The sequence below is a fragment of the Equus przewalskii genome, chromosome X (assembly GCF_037783145.1).
Source record: "Equus przewalskii isolate Varuska chromosome X, EquPr2, whole genome shotgun sequence".
Lineage (NCBI taxonomy): Eukaryota > Metazoa > Chordata > Mammalia > Perissodactyla > Equidae > Equus > Equus przewalskii.
The window spans coordinates 8,403,171-8,419,594 of NC_091863.1; the positions used below are offsets into that span (position 1 = coordinate 8,403,171).

The 16,424-nt window shown below is 39.5% G+C and overlaps 1 protein-coding gene across 4 annotated transcripts in view; it reads left to right on the top strand.

The window, feature by feature from the left end:
* Positions 1-16,424, top strand: part of FRMPD4 (FERM and PDZ domain containing 4) — a 797,725-nt gene that overhangs the window by 69,034 nt on the left and 712,267 nt on the right. For all 4 annotated transcript variants that reach the window (XM_070604452.1, XM_070604446.1, XM_070604451.1 and 1 more), the window contains exon 3: positions 9,928-10,051. In XM_070604452.1, the coding sequence (XP_070460553.1) occupies positions 9,928-10,051 (124 nt within the window). The remainder of the gene's footprint in view (positions 1-9,927; positions 10,052-16,424) is intronic.

A 16,424-nucleotide genomic window follows, 5' to 3' on the forward strand; every position in this document is an offset into this window, starting at 1 on the left:
TTGTTTCCGTGTCTTGGTTATTGTGAATAATGCTGCAATGAACATAGGGGTGCATAAATCTCTTTGAATTGTTGATTTCATGTTCTTTGGATTTATACCCAGTAGTGGGATAGCTGGATTCTATGGTATTTCTATTTTTAATTTTTTGAGAAATCTCCGTACTGTTTTCCATAATGGCTATGTCAGTTTGCATTCCCACCAGTAGTGCATGAAGGTTCCCTTTTCTCCACATCCTTTCCAACATTTGTTATTTCTTGTCTTGTTAATTATAGCCATTCTGATGTGTGTAAGGTGAAATCTTATTGTAGTTTTGATTTGCATTTCCCTAATGATTAGTGATGTTGAACATCTTTTCCTGTGTGTGTTGCCCATGTGTATATCTTCTTTGGAAAAATATCTGTTCATATCCTCTGCCCATTTTTTGATCAGGTTGTTTGTATTTTTGTTGTTGAGTTGTATGAGTTTTTCATATATTTTGGATATTAACTCCTTATCAGATATATGATTTGCAAATATTTTCTCCCAGTTGGTGGGTTGTCTTTTCATTTGGTTCATGGTTTCCTTTGCTGTGGAGAAGCTTTTTAGTCTGATGTAGTACCATTTGTTTATTTTTTCTTTTGTTTCCCTTGCCTGAGTAGACATGGTATTCAAAAAGATACTGCTAAGACCAATGTCAAAAAGTGTACTGACTATCTTTTCTTCTAGGAGTTTCATGGTTTCAGCTCTTACATTCAACTCTTTAATCCATTTTGAGTTGATTTTTGTGCATGGTGTAAGATAATGGTCTACTTTCATTCTTTTGCATGTGGCTGTCCAGTTTTCCCAGCACAATTTATTGAAGAGACTCTCCTTTCTCCATTGTATGTTCTTGGCTCCTTTGTCAAAGATTAGCTGTCCATAGATGTGTGGGTTAATTTCTGGACTCTCAGTTCTGTTGCATTGCTCTGTGTGTCTGTTTTTCTGCTAGTGCCGTGCTGTTTTGATTCCTATAGCTTTGTAGTACATTTTGAAGTCAGGGATTGTGATGCTCCAGCTTTGTTCTTTTTTCTCAGGATTGCTTTGGCTATTCAGGGTCTTTTGTTGTTCCTTATGTTATCTTTTATGGATTGTAAGTTTATAGAAATTTAGAGGTTTCACACCATGATCCCACTTGATTTTCACCCAAAATTTGGGAGGGAATCAGAGCAAGAATTCTGTCCACCTCTAAGGTTTGTGTGAGACCCCTCTGGAGGAATACCAGAGTGATAGAGTGGAAAGGTGAGGCAAGGGCTGGCACTGTCTGGAGAAGCTCCATCCTCCCCTAGGCAAATTTCTTTATATGAAATCTAACCATAGACTGTGGAAGGCGGGGCACCTTGATGACGTGAGGATGGGGAACAGAAAAAAGACAGAGACATGTCTCTGGGGCAGGGCGACCTCTGCGTAGAAGAGGCCTGATTCCTAATTCACATCCTACTTTGCCTCCTTGACTCAAGCAGGAGGCCAAGTTTTCAGCTTATGGTGACAGGGGCCCTTCTGAGTCTGCATAATGCCCAGATAACTCTGGTTCTTGCCCAATACCCCACTCCTAACCAAACTCAAAGTGCTGCTTCTCCCTTGGGTGTGAAAATGTGAAAATTCTTTGCAAAGCATCCATCACTGTTTGATGGATGACCTGACAACAATAGAAACAGTATCTTGGACCTGCCAATAGGTAACTCTTTGCCTTTGGATAAGAAACTCTCTCTGAGACATAATGTCCTGATCTGTGAAATAAGGGAGTTGGATGAGATATCTTTGAGGTCTTTCCAAATTCTTACTTGCCATGATTTTTGGACTTACACTTGACTCCCAAATTAAGTCAGTTTATAGGGGCTCATGATGCAGAGAAATCACTGTAGCAGATGCTGTCACAGCAGTGCCTGTTCATATTTCCTCGGCACTCACCATTTCTGCTGGCTTTGCTGCAAGCACCTATCACTCTCTGCCAGAGGCTTTCCTCTGGCTGCTGAGACATGCTTGGCTGGAAATGCCAAAGACTTAAAATCCCCAGGAGTGATCCTCAACTGATGCCAAATGTGAATTGAAGGAAGATTTCGCAGCATTCTTGTCCCTTGGAGGAGACGTCTCTGAAGTGGGTTCTCACTTATCCACAGCAGTAACTTTTTGGTTAATGTACGCCGTATTGGCTTCCTTCCCTTCCCTTTTTTGTGTCACTTCCCAAATAAACCACTTGCACTCATATTCTTATCTCAGGGTCTGCTTCTGGGGGAATTCAACCTAAGACCAGCCCCAAACAAATTCTGCTGTGATTCGCCTAGTATTTTCCCTGACTAGGGTTACCAGATTTAGCAAATAAAAATGTAAGGTTCCAAGTTATATCTGAATTTCAAATAATATCAAATAATTATTTAATATAAGTACGTCCCATCCCAAATATTGTGTGGAATATACTTATACTAAAAATTTATTGTTTATTTGAAATTCAGATGTAATGGGAGTCCTGAGTTTTTTTTTTTCCAAAGATTGGCACCTGAGTTAATAACTGTTGCCAATCTTCTTTTTTTCCCTGCTTTTTCTCCCCAAATCCCCCAAGTACATAGTTGTATATTTTAGTTGTGGGTCCTTCTAGTTGTGGCATGTGGGACGCCACCTCAGCGTGGCCTGGCGAGCAGTGCCATGTCCATGCCAGGATCCAAACCAGTGAAACCCTGGGCCACTGAAGCAGAGCGCAGGAACCCAACCACTGGGCCACAGGGCTGGCTGGGAGTCCTGTATTTTATCTGTCATCTTTAATCCCAACTCTCTTTGGGAGCATTGGTCATTGCAACTAGACCAAATTCCAGAGCTGAGGGATAGGGGTGGTGTGATTGGGACTGGTTTAGAAGATGTAGAGTGTGGAGGGAGTGAGGCAGACCTAAATAGCAATGCCCAGGGATAAAGCCAGGTCAGGAACCAAATAGTAAATGGGTGTGGGTTGGTGGATAAGGAATTATTAATTCAAAGGGCTTGGACAGGGAGGCAAAGACTGGATACAACAAAAGTGCAACCACCAGTCTCAAACATTGTGGGGAGGGAGATGCTGAATTCACTGAACTTGCACAGACATTATTCATTTCTCTAGCCCTACTGCCTAGCACAATGCCTGGGTCACTCTTGGTGCTCAGTAAACATTGAATGAATGGTAGGGAAGGAAGATTGATGGAAATATGAAATTCTACCTTTGTGAGTTTTACGGAAAATGGTACCCACGGGAAAATGCACAGGGCCTTTTTGAGCAATGACTTGCATGTGATTATAGATGCATGGGAAATATGAATTGCTATGTGAATTCTAAGTAATGAGCTTTTCTAATCCTTTTCTCATTTTTCATTGCAGGTAAAATTCAACTTAAATCTTTCATGGCTAGACAGGTTTTTTAAGTGCCACTTGTATGTTCAAAGCTAATTTACTTAATAGCCAACTTATCTGAACCTTGAACACTATTACTGGAGCATTTAAATTGAGAGAAAGAGTTTGGGAGGAAAAGTCCCCATTCCATTTCAAAAGACTGTAATCAATTTATGTTTTTAATGACATTTCCTTTTCTTTCTGCAGGAAGGGTAAAATCTCATTCTGTGTTTATTATTTCTTGCTATGAGTTCAAAGTTGAAAAAGATTGGTCTTATTCTCAGCAAGCCATGTGGTATTTTCCTTACTCTTTTACAGAGAAAACAAAGGAAAATAGAAAAATAAATGACAGCATGTAGATAACAGAAAAGTAGTGCCAACATTTCCTCAATTTTCATTAAAGTCAGCTTTTATTGTTAGTAGAGAAAAACATTTTTACAAAACACCAAGCAGGCTGCTCTCCAAGGAGTGATTTTAACTTAAAATAGTTCATTCTGCAGCTGATGTGTTTTTTTGGAGTTAACATGTTCATTCTGTTAACACTGTGTCAGCCATTTGAGAAGGGCAGAAATCTGTATATGGAGAAGTACTAAAAATGAACCTAGGAATTCAAAATAATATATATTTTGATGTAAATTTAAAGATGTACTTGTTCTGAGCATTCTCTCAAAAATAAAAGTTTCCCCGAATGCCGCAGAGTCACTGATACTACCTTGAGGCTTATTGTACCAACTCTGTGTGGTACTATCATGGAAATTTGTAAAAAAATAAATAAAAGGAAGTCCTGTTTCTGGGAGTGGCAGGGCTAGTTATTTAGATTAATTCTCTGGATAAAATATTTTTTAAGAAGCTTAAAATTACTGAAGAGCTGACAAAAGTACAAAAGTGAAGGAAAATGTTAAATAACTGTTGGCGAGGATATACAGAATTGGAACCCTTGTGCTCTGCTGGTGGGAATGAAAAATGGAGTAGCACTGCGGAAAATAGTTCGGCAGTTCCTCAAAAAGTTAAACATAGAAATACCATATGATCCAGCAATTCCACTCCTAGGTATATATTTGAAAGAATTGAAAGCAAGGACTCAAACAGTTGCTTGTACACCAATGTTCATAGCAGCATTAGTCACAATATCCAAAAGGCGGAAACAACCCAAGTGTCCATCAGCAGATGGATGGATAAACAAAATGTGGTATATCCATACAATGGGATACTATTCATCTGTAAAAAGGAATGAAATTCTCATACATGTTACAACATGGCTGAACTTTGAAAACATTGTGTTAAGTGAAATAAGCCAAACAGAAAAGAACGAATTATGTATGATTTCACTTATATGAGTACCTAGAATAGGCAAATTCATGGAGACAGAAAGTAGGATAGAGGTTTCCAGGGGCTGAGGGATAGGGTGATTGGGAGTTATTGTTTAATGGGTACGGAGTTTCTTTTTGGAATGATGAAAAAGTTCTGGAAATGGACAGTGGTGATGGTGGCACAACAACATTGTGAATGCACTTCATGCCACTGAATTGTATACTTAAAAATGGTTAAAATGGTAAATTTTGTTATGTATATTTTACCACAATAAAAAAAAGAAAAAAAAATGAAGGAAAAAATGAGAAACCTGACAGGAAAATGAGCACGGAAGCTGCTTTTGGCCCGAGGGAATGTACCATTTCTCAGAAAATTAGGACCTTTTCTTTACAGCCTCCGCAGCAAGAGAGACAGAAATGAAAGCCCAGTGTCTTTTTGTTGGCTTTTTAACATTCATCTTCATTAATTTTATCCTGAATGTGTCCATGAGGTTTTCTGAATCAGAGACAGACTATCGTTAGTGTTATTTACATAATAATCACTGCCTTGGCCCCCTTGCCCCAGACTTTACCCTTGGGGCATCACAAAGAAAGCCAGATGGGAAAATCTCTTGTGTGAGGGCCCAGATAATCCGTAGATGAGGAATGGAGAAAAATGGATTTTCTCTGCCTGTATACAGGAGAAAGAGACAGCTGCCTCCCCATCTTCTCTCAAAAAGAGGGAATAAAACTTGTGCTCCTTGGAGATGGGATGAAAGGATCCTGGCTTCTTACTCTAACCTTTTGGAATGTAATTAAATCTTTTTAAAGACTAGATAAGCCTGAATGTCTCTGACTCTCCATGGCCCTGAGCCTCATTTTCTTGTGAAATATAAACACATACCTCCAGAGTTAGATAAATCTCTCTGGAGTTCTCTCAGTATCTATACAGCTATACACTCTATACAGCATAGAGACAGTATCTATACAGTTCTTCCCAGAGGTTGCTCTCAGCTCAGGATCCCAAGTTTTCAGCAAAATTTATTCAGAAATCCTCAACTCTGCAGAAATACAGAAATATTTTCTCTATATCACACACTGTTGAAGACTACACTTTTAGAATTTTGATCTGTATATGTTCAGTTTATCAACTCTTTGTACTACTTAAGGATGCTTTCCCCATGAGATCAGGAACGAGGCAAGGATTTCCATTCTTACCACTTCTGTTCAACATTGTACTGGAGGTTCTAACCAGTACGCTAAGGCAAGGGATGGGGCGTGGGAGGAGAGAGATTGGAAAGAGAGGAAGTAAAACTTATTTCATTTGCAGATTACATGATCATCTATGTAGAAAATCCTAAAGTATCTATCAAAAGCCTACTAGAATGATAAGTGAGTTTAGCAAAACTGAACACAAGTACGTGCAATGTAAGGCAGAGTGTGATAGCTGCTTTTACAGAGGTACCATGTCCTTTAGAAGTACTGAGGTGGGGAGATTAATTCTCTTGGAGAAAATGGAAGGCATCATAGGAGGTAGGCTGTGAACCAGGTGTTCGAAGAAGGATTGATTTGGGCCAGGAAGAAGGGAATTTGTGTTCTAATGGGAAGGAAGAGAAAAAAACCCAAATGTTTGGTGGTAGAAAATCATGGGGGAGCTCATTGCATTTTTTAATACACAGTCATCTCTCGGTATCCGCAAGAGATTGGTTCCAGGACACCCACAAATACCAAATCCATGGATGCTCAAGTCTGTTATGTAAAATGGCATAGTGTCCTATGCACATCCTCCCATATAGTTTAAATCATTTCTAGATTACTTATAATACCTAATACAAGGTAAATGCTATGTAAATAGTTGTTGTAGTATATTGTTTGGGGAATAATGATAAGAAAAAAGTCCATACATGTTCAGTACGGAAGCAACCATCATAGGCCTTTCCATCTGTGGTTGGTAGAATCTGCGGATGTAGAACCCGCAAATATGGAGGGCTGACTGTAATTGGCACTGGAAGTATGAGAGAAAGCAGAAGGAAAGGAGGGCCACAAAGGAAGGTTAGAAAGAGGTGGCAGAGGCCTCAAAAATCAGACCCCAAATTAAGTACTTTATCTGAACAACTTAATACTCAATACCTTCCGTAGAGGGGAATAAAATTATTTTCTCAACTATAAAAATAGTAGTCTTCTTTTTCTATTGGCTGGTCAAGAAAGATGATTATGTTCATAAGTAATTTTAAAGTCGCTCAATTAAACTGTACCTTTAGTTTTGTAAACTAGGCAAAACAATCCAGTTTTATGTGAAAATATAAAATGAAAACATGAAATGAAATCTTTCAAATCTGCCGCTCTTAGTTATCATCTCTCTATATAGTCCTAGACTATAAACTCTTGGAGGGTAGCAACCTGCGATCTAAGTCTTTCATATGCGCCATTGTGCAGGCCATTTTGTAGGTGTTTAATAAATCCTTGGTATCCAGCTATGATGTAAAAATGCAGTAATCCCATTGGTAGTTCTTGACATTATTAAGAAATGAGTGTATCTAAGTTAAAAGGAAAGAAAAGAAAAATCTACAGCATAGAGCCAAGGAATAAATGTGAGAAATAGGCTAGAAATAAAGAGATTTTATTTCTTGAAGACCCTGCCTCTGGGACCCAGCACTCAAGTGGAAGGTCCTTCCCCCATCCAGGCCACATTGAGCACCCTGGGCATTTCCCAAGCAGACAGCTCCCTCCTAGAATCCAGTCCATAGAAGGGATATAGTTTACTCCTCTCAGAACACCATTCTGCTTTATTAAAAACGCTTTTTCTCCTTACCCCAGAGGAAATGGGGCAGAGCCCCTCTCATTCCCTGCCCACTCAATACCCTTTCCCATAGGAACCTCGAAGCACAAACCTTAGCCCTTCAAAGACTGACCCCGCCACAGTAATTTCCAAAACAAGTCTTGCAGTAACAGACAGCCATGCTGACACAATTTACCACGTGAGGAATTCGCCTTCTTTTGATCACATCCACTCGTACTCAAAAAGGAAATTCTGAGGCTTGGAAGGCTATTCCTTCTCCCAAGACAATTTCCCCTCTGCATGGTTTCTCCCTTAGGCACGCCATTCTTCGTAATGAAAAGATGTCCACTATCACCTGTGAACTTGCTGAATTGCGCTTTTGCTTTTGAAACCATCTGCCTAATTTTCTCAGTGTGGAATTTAAATAGACTGCTGTTATTGTATTTAATTGAATAATTTTTCACTAATTTAAGGCTCATAAGGAAACTTCCCAACTGGAGTTGTTTACACGACTAGGCAGGCAATCTATATCCCCATTATCTCTGCCTTGATTTGTTTTGCTGTCAAAGATCAGCTCAGAATAGTTTGCCAGAACAAACTCTACTTGCAATGGGGTGACAGAAACCAAGGTAAAATAAAAAAGATGTAACTAAGGAGAAATTAGCATATTCCGAACAGCAGGTTTCGGAGACTTGGAAACTATAGTAGTGTATTAATTAGGATTCTCCAGAGAAACAGAGCCAATAGAATATATATACACACATACACACATACATACAGAGATATATGTATGTATAAGTATAGAGAGAGAACAAGATTTCTTATAAAGAGTTGGCACACATTATTAATGGAGGTTGAGAAGTCCCATAATCTGCCTTCTGCAAGCTGGAGACCCAGGAGAGCCAGTGGTGTAGTTCCAGTCCTGAGAACCAGGAGAGCCAATGGGATAAGTCCCGGTCTGAGTGCAGAAGACACATGTCCCAGCTTGAAAATAGGCAGAGAGAGGGAATTCTCCCTTACACCACCTTTTGTTCTCTTCAGACTTCCAATGGATTGGGTGAGACCCACCCAAATTGGAGAGGGCAATTTGCTTTATTCAGTCTGCTGATTCAAATGTTGGTCTCATCCAGAAGCACCCTCACAGACACACCCAGAATAATGGTTAACTAAATATCTGGGCACCCCGTGGCCCAGTCAAGTTGTCACATAAAATTAACCATCACAGGTAATGAGCAGTTTGGCACATGTTATTGGAGAGTTGGTATTCCCCACTTTAAATGTCTCCACTTTTACAAATGGAATTGACCATTTGCGTATGAGTCCTATGGTTCACCCAAAGCCTTGACTACTTACCTACCACCTGTCTTTGGCATAAGCCTACCTCAGATGTAAATGACATTCCTCCTTTTTTGAAAAATTTCACTAAAGAAATGGATCTAGAGCGGTCATTTCAACCAAGTGTGATTCTGCCTCCCAGGAGAGATTTGGCAATGTCTGGAGAGATTTTTGGTGGTCAGAACTGGGGAGATGCTACTGGCATCTAGTGGGTAGAGGCCAGGGATGCTGTTCAACATCCCCCAGTGTACAGCCCAACGACGAAGAAATATCCAGCCCAAAATGTCAATAATGCTGAAGTTGAGGAATCCTGGTCTAGAGAAAAGGAGACATTCCATACCACTCAACACAGTGTGCCCCAAATGTCCCCTGTCTATGGCATAGGAAGCCAATGCTTTCTAAAAGCTTTCTGGATCAGCATTTTCCCACTGAGTTTAAATTACCGGGTAGGATCTAGCATTAAAACTGGCAACTTTGGAATAGCTTTAAGGGAGATGTGTTAAAACTCTAATTTAGATGAAACACAAGAAAGCCATGAGAGAAGTTAGCAGCACTCTGAAATCTAGGAGAGCTGTGAGAATCGCGTGCAGGTGGCTTTATTCCAGCTCACAGCACCAAATATCCCATAGTGAGTTCTCAGATGGGGAGGAGCAAATATTCATTTTTGTCAGAGGCAAATGCTGAAACTGCAGTAATGGCCTCTTCAGGCCTTCAGAAGGTGCCACTTCATTCCCGGTGTAATATCACTTCGATTCTAACTGTACTGGGTTGTCCTAATTCATAGGGGTCAGTGACGGAACATCAGAAATCTTGTTTCTTGACTTGTCAATTTATATGCTCCGTGACAAACCTGATTGCTGTTTTCTTAAATGAGTAACCTATGCATCTTTGCTTATGGTCAGGAAAAAAGTCCCTGTTAATAATTTACGAAAGACAGAGCTACTCCTCTTTTGCATCCTCAAATCTCTCAAAGCACGTGATTGTCTAAGCATATCTGGTTTCCAAGTAGCTGAGTGATGAAACATGATTGGCCCCTTAGCATCGATTCCTCCTCTCCTTCCTCTCTCACTCTTCTTGTCTGGCAGTTGTTTGTTATGTTGCAATCATTCTTATTATAAAAGAATAAAGAACAGAGTTCTTTCTTTCCATCCTTAGGAAAAGGTGGGCTGTTTTGGCTTCCTACCATGGATGAGGATCTTGAAGGAGAAACTTGGCAGAGCTTCTCTATTCCCTGGGGCTTCAGCAAGGCGGTAGAGGATGAAGAAGAGCATATATGCCAGTGAGTAACAGTCATTAAGTAAAAATAGCAGGGGTCTTCTCACTGCTTTCTGAGATTAGCTCATGTTTTTGGGTAGGATCAATCTGGACAAGGGTTGAAAGCCATGTCTCAGAATTATATAAGAATGATGCCTTTGCTAGGAAAGTGATGAGATCCTTCTGAGTTTTGTCCAGGTAATTCTAATATTTAAAAAGAATATTGGATGTGAGGCAAGAATATCCTGTAAAAGAAAAGTACAAAACCATACGCTACTTTGGTTGTTTATTTCCTTAAGACTAAATGTCCAGAGGTACTTTTGGGAAAAGAGAAAGTGATTCTAGCTGCTTGTCCTTATACATGGTATTAAAATAGGCTATCATTCACAGGAAACTTTTGACTGCACTTTTTGCAAGGGGAATTGGACTGTGCTGTGTCTATTTTCTTTGAAAAATGGTCTCTTCTCAGTGGCAAATGTATCTTTCAGGATGAAAAGTTTTGATTTTTAAATAGAAAATGCTATGTTGGCTATGCAAGTTGGTTTGTGTTTAATTGCTTCTTTACGTTCAATGGTCTTGATAAATAAGTTTTTCTCCTTTGAGAAAAACCATAATTTTATAGAAAGCTCAGATTATTGCTGAGTGGCTTATGGTTTATATAAATATGTAATTCTTTCTTGTGGTTGTCTAAATTTCAAATATGAGAAATCTGTCAGTAATGCCTACATTTTGGTATGCTGATTGGGAAGTTTTCAGTCCTTCTGCTATTTAATGCTTTCTCATTAATCACTGACACTGTGTATTATAAGCCACTTACGAGTTTATTTAAATGCTATTCTTTCAGTGGATTCTGATTATTGAATGTTTAGGCATTGCAATAAGAGCATTATGTGGAGGCCCAAGTATAAAGGAGCTGCCACAGGTTAAGAGAAGCTCTTCAAATGGATAAAACTCATTACTCTTCACTTTGACTACTTGGGACTTTGAGCCAAATATTTTTTAGAGTTGCCATAATTTTTAATAACAGTAATCACTTGGTAGCACTATTTGTTTGAAAAGTTTTGAGAGTTTGCATGAGTGCAAATGAAACCTCTTTCTGTTATGTAGTTCACTGTAAGGAAAATTTAGGAGTTAATGTTGTCATTCTATGAAACCAAAACACACAGAACAGTCTGACATTTTGGAACTAGCAGCTATGATCTCCCAAAACTACTGTTTGCTTGTGACGTAACTTCACTGGATAACTTTTCTTTTTAGTGCACACATTTTCCTCTTGATTTCATACTTGAAGGATGAAATGATTGAATATTAGGGCTAAGGAAAGTGACCGCTGAAGACATACGATCCTGGGATTTGTGTCTCTTGCTTGCCTAGTCAATAACATGAGAAGAAATAGATTCAACTTCAAGCTCATTGAAGCATATTGTTTATGGGTTTAGGAGAAAGTAGGTAATAAAAGACATAAGAAATATTTTAAATCAAAATACTAAAGGCAAACCACTGAATTCCAGTTCAATAGTTTGTTGGTCATAGTTTTAACTTCATAGATCCAGTGAAAAGTTTAGTGTGTCTTGTTTGACTTGTATTAGTGCTAGATATGTCTCTAAAGATTGAAGTTCTATCTTATCCCTGGATGTGCTTTGTCATTATATGATTTAGGTTAGTATATTAATTTTATTCTTTATATATAAAATACTATTTTATTTTTATGACTCAACATAAAAAGTAACCATTATTGTAACTTCAGCTCATGTCTCCAGTGGAGGATGCTCTCAAGTATAGAACTCTGCAAATATGGTTCAAGATTCATTGGATGGGGATAATTTTCACAGAGCAACAAGTGATGCTGGTCCAGTTTGCTCAGCTGAGTCCCGCTCCTGCTGCTGGCTTCACAGCAACAAGATCTAAATTCCTTAGCCTGTCTTCCATTCAGGCAGTGCAGGCTCCCCAGACTGGGGGTCCCGCATCCCCCATACATATGCCTCATTGCTTATCTGAAGGAGCCATCATAAGACTGATGTGAAGAGGAGAATGGTTCCCTTTCCTGAAGTTTTATAACTCTTTGAAATTAAGGTGACTTGAGATTGTTTTGGTTATTTTTGTTTTTGATTGAAGAGCAACTGGTTCCTTTGCCCGACAGAGCAGCCACATGGAATGGTTAAAACTATGGTTTCCTGACCCAGCCTGACCTGGGTGTGCACCCTAGTGCCTTCACTAACTGGCTGTATGACTTTGGGCAAGTTTGTTAGCTTCGTTATACCTCAGTACCCACATCTGTAAAATGAGGATAATACCCACCTCATGGGGTTTCAGGGGCTAAGTGAGTTACTATGGGAACGGCTCCTAGCTCATCCAATTATCTAATTACTGATGGTGATTCTTGTTGTTAGTACTAGTAGCAGTGATACTAGAGCCTTTCAAAAGCAATTTCGTTTGCAAGCCTTCAAGTTCAGTTTGAGTGAATATATATTATGTTGCTATATCAATCTTCTAGTAGGAAGAATGATTCATGTAGGACTTGAGAGAAGTGAGTACAGGAAGGTAGGAGGGAGTTTAATACTTCTATGCAGTTTCTTTGGTTTTTAAACACAAAGCTTGGTAGAAAGTATAATGAAAACATTAGTGAATTTTAAAACACGAATTAAAAAACAGGATTATTTTATTTCAGTTCAACAAATATTTATTGAGAACCTACCAATGTGCTAAGTGCTGGGGTACAAAGAGAAAAGTCAAGGCTACAATGAGATACTACACCACACCTACTAGAATGGTGAGAATGAAAGATGCTGGCAACGCCAACTGCCAGCAACTGGAACTTTCATACATTGCCAGTACCATGTACCAGCAAAATGGTATAGTTGCTTTGGAGACCATTTGGTAGTTTCTCATAAAGCTAAATATACATCTGCCATAAAACCCATATAATCCCATTCCTGGGTATTTACCCTAGAGAAATGAAAACTTGTGTTCACAGAAAAAGCCTTCACAAATGTTTATAGCAGCTGTATTCAAAATTGCCCCAAACTGGAAACAACCCAAATATCCTTTAATGGATGAATGGATAAACAAACTATGTTAAATCCTGACAATGAAATACTCCTCAGCAATAAAAAGGAACAAATTATTGATACACACAATTTGGATGAATGTCAAAGGCATTATACTGTGTGCAAGAAGCCGATTTTAAAAGGTTACGTGCTGTATGATTCCATTTATATGCCATTCTCAAAAAGACAAAGCTATAGTGACAGAGAACAGGTCAATGGGTGCCAGGGGTTGGGGTCGGGGGAGGGTGTGATAGCTCCTCATGTGATGGAACTATTCTGTATCCTGATTGCAATCATACTTACAGGGATCTATACATGTGATAGCATTTCTAAAACAATTCTAGAACAGTTTCTCACAATTCTAAAGTTGGCATTAAAAAAGTCAATTTTATTGTGTGATAATCTAAAACATGGAAAATAAGAATACAAGGTTCTTGCCCTTGGAGAGTTCACAGGTGCAATGAGGGACAAACACAAACACAAGTAATTATAATACACTGGGGTGAATATAGTGATTGTGACATGCTGAATGTAGTGACTGTGACATACTGGTATGCTATGACTGGGTTACAAGTGTACCCAGATGTTGTTGCACAAAGACTGTGGTGGCCTGAGACCCAGGCCACTTGCTTATGGCCATGCATAGCCTTGTCCATTTACCCTCAACCATTTTCTGTGTATACCATGGTGTGGAAGAGCTTGGGAAGTCCTGGCTTTGGATATTATGAAAGCGCAGAGGAAGGACACTTCGCCTGGTTGCCTGGGAGGTGGGGGTACCCGGAAAAGCATCCTAGGGGGTAACACCTGCAGTGGGGATTAAAGGAGAAGGATGAGATAGCTAGACAAAAGAGGGCTTCTCCAGGGGAGTGAGAGGCCGTTCCAAACAAGCCACCCCTCACTTAAGAAAGGCACCAGGAGAGAAAGAGTGAAGTGGGAGTTGGGAGCTCTAGGGTATTCCAGATTATAGGAATACGAAGTATGAGACACAGCTGGAGAAGCGAGACTGTGAATAGATTTATAGATAGTCTTGTACAATAAAGAAACATTTTGTTTTGATAGTAGATTTCGAGCAAATTTAGAGGCAGATGGGGATTAGGCAGCGGAGAGGGCGATTTGATAAAAGAGAGGAGACTGGAGAGATGAGATAATGGGAAAAGAAATAGGGTTCGATCTTAACTGTCACATGTTGGAGAACACTCTTGTAACGTGTAGCATCAATGGAAAACTCTCTCTCCTGATCTATTCATTTATTCATCATCAATTTATTCAACAAATCTTTATTGAATACCCACCTGCATGCTAAGCACTATTTTAGGTCTTGGGCATCCAACAGTGAACAAAACAAAGTCTGAGCTCTTAAGGAGCTGATATTTTAGGGGCTAAATGAGCTCAGCTTTGGACAATTTTGAAGTATGAAGGGTCTCTGAGGTAATAACACCTAGTAGATGGGAGCTGCAAAGAGCGGTCTGGACTGAAAATACAAATCGTGAGTCACTGGCACAAAGAAATTAGAGCCCTAGAAATTGGTTGAATAATCTATTTTTTTATACCTCTATAAAAACTAGGGGAAAAATCTAGTTTTTTCACCAAAATTCTCAATGATTTGCCATCAAGATTAGTCCTTCTGTGAGAAAAGGAGAGATGTATCTCGCTTATGCCATAATCTCAAGGGTGCTCATCCACCCATATTCCTTTTTTGTGACATCCTGATAAACCGTTCTCTAATCTTTTTGGAAGAGACGGTCTTAAAATTAACAAATTTCTCTGACATGCAGAGCATTATACTAAGCTTTGTGAGGGGGTGGGACAGGAAAGAAAGGATAGACATGGTCTCTATTGTAAAAACACTTAGAATCTACAAGGAGAGATAGTCTGTGTACTCTTTGTAAATGTTCCTGGTGCTTGAGAACAGCCATAAGCAAACAAGCAGAAATTCCAGGTTGCTAAGGGGACTGAATCTTCCAGTATGTACACACAAGCAGTGTTGTAAAGCAATCATAAGGACTCTTTCAAAAGGAGTAGGTGCTGAAGCCAATTATCAATGACCTGAATCTGCAGCAGCTTAGGATGACATAGGCCAAGTTCTTGGGCTTGACTTTGGATAATGTAGATGGGCACATGTGTTTTGAAGAGATTATTATTATTATTATTATTATTATTATTATTATTTGGTGATGAAGATTGGCCCTAAGCTAACATCTGTTGTCAGTCTTCCTCTTTTTGCTTGAGGAAGATTGTTCCTGAGTTAAACATCTGTGCCAGTCTTCCTCTGTTTTGTATATGGGATGCCACCACAGTGTGGCTTGACAGCGTGCGTAGGTCCACGCTTGGGATCTGTACCCACAAGCCCCAGGCCACCAAAGTGGAGCACGTGAACTTAAACACTATGCCACCAGGCCAGCCCCGGAAGAGATTATTTTAATGAAACAATTTTGACCCAGCTGTGTTGTTAGAGCTATTGTGACTCAGGTACCTATTGATGCCACCATGTTGACATGGCCCCAAAACCAAATCATTAAAATTCCAGCTGTTCTGATAACCAGGAAATAAACAAATGGTCGTCCTTTCTCCCTCCTAGGGCCTCGTCTCCCCTGTGGTGGCCTTAGGACAAGGTGGGAGTCGGAAGTGGGGAGTTGAAGGGGGAGGTTCAGACATCATCTGGCAGGCAAACTACCCATGACAGGGAGTCATGTGCTAACCATTGTCCTTGGCTCATAAAGGACTTTTCGTTATTCTAAGCTGAGTGACTGCTCATTCTTGGAACTCTCCTGGACATCTTGAATGGTCTACATCTCATGTTAATTCATTTCACCCTGGAAATTTCAATGGCTCTCCTTATTTATATTCAACAAAGAATTATACTTATTCAACTAAAAATTTAACTTATTTCATTTTCCATTTGATAATTCAGGGCATAGACACCTCTGGTATTTTGATGGCTTCTTGAGTACGTTCACTTTTATTGATCAGTTTTATTTGTTACTTCGATTCACTGAAATAACACTGTGCCAGGGCTGGCTTAGCGGTTAAGTTCAGCATGCTGTACTTCAGTGGCCAGGCTTCAGTTCCTGGGTGTGGACCTACACTGCTCTGTTAGTGGCCATGCTGTTCTGGCAGCCCACATACTAAAAGATAGAGGAAGATTTGCAGGGATGTTAACTCAGGAAGAATCTTCCTCAGCAAAAAAAAAGAAAAAACAAAACAAACACTGTACTAAAAGCATGTTGCTATAGCTTGTTAGAAAAATCTATATATAAGTTGTTTTTGAACACTTCACTACAAGCATTTCAGAGTGTGTATCCTTTCCATTCACCGAAATAACACTGGCGTTATGTTGGGCACTAAGGGGAA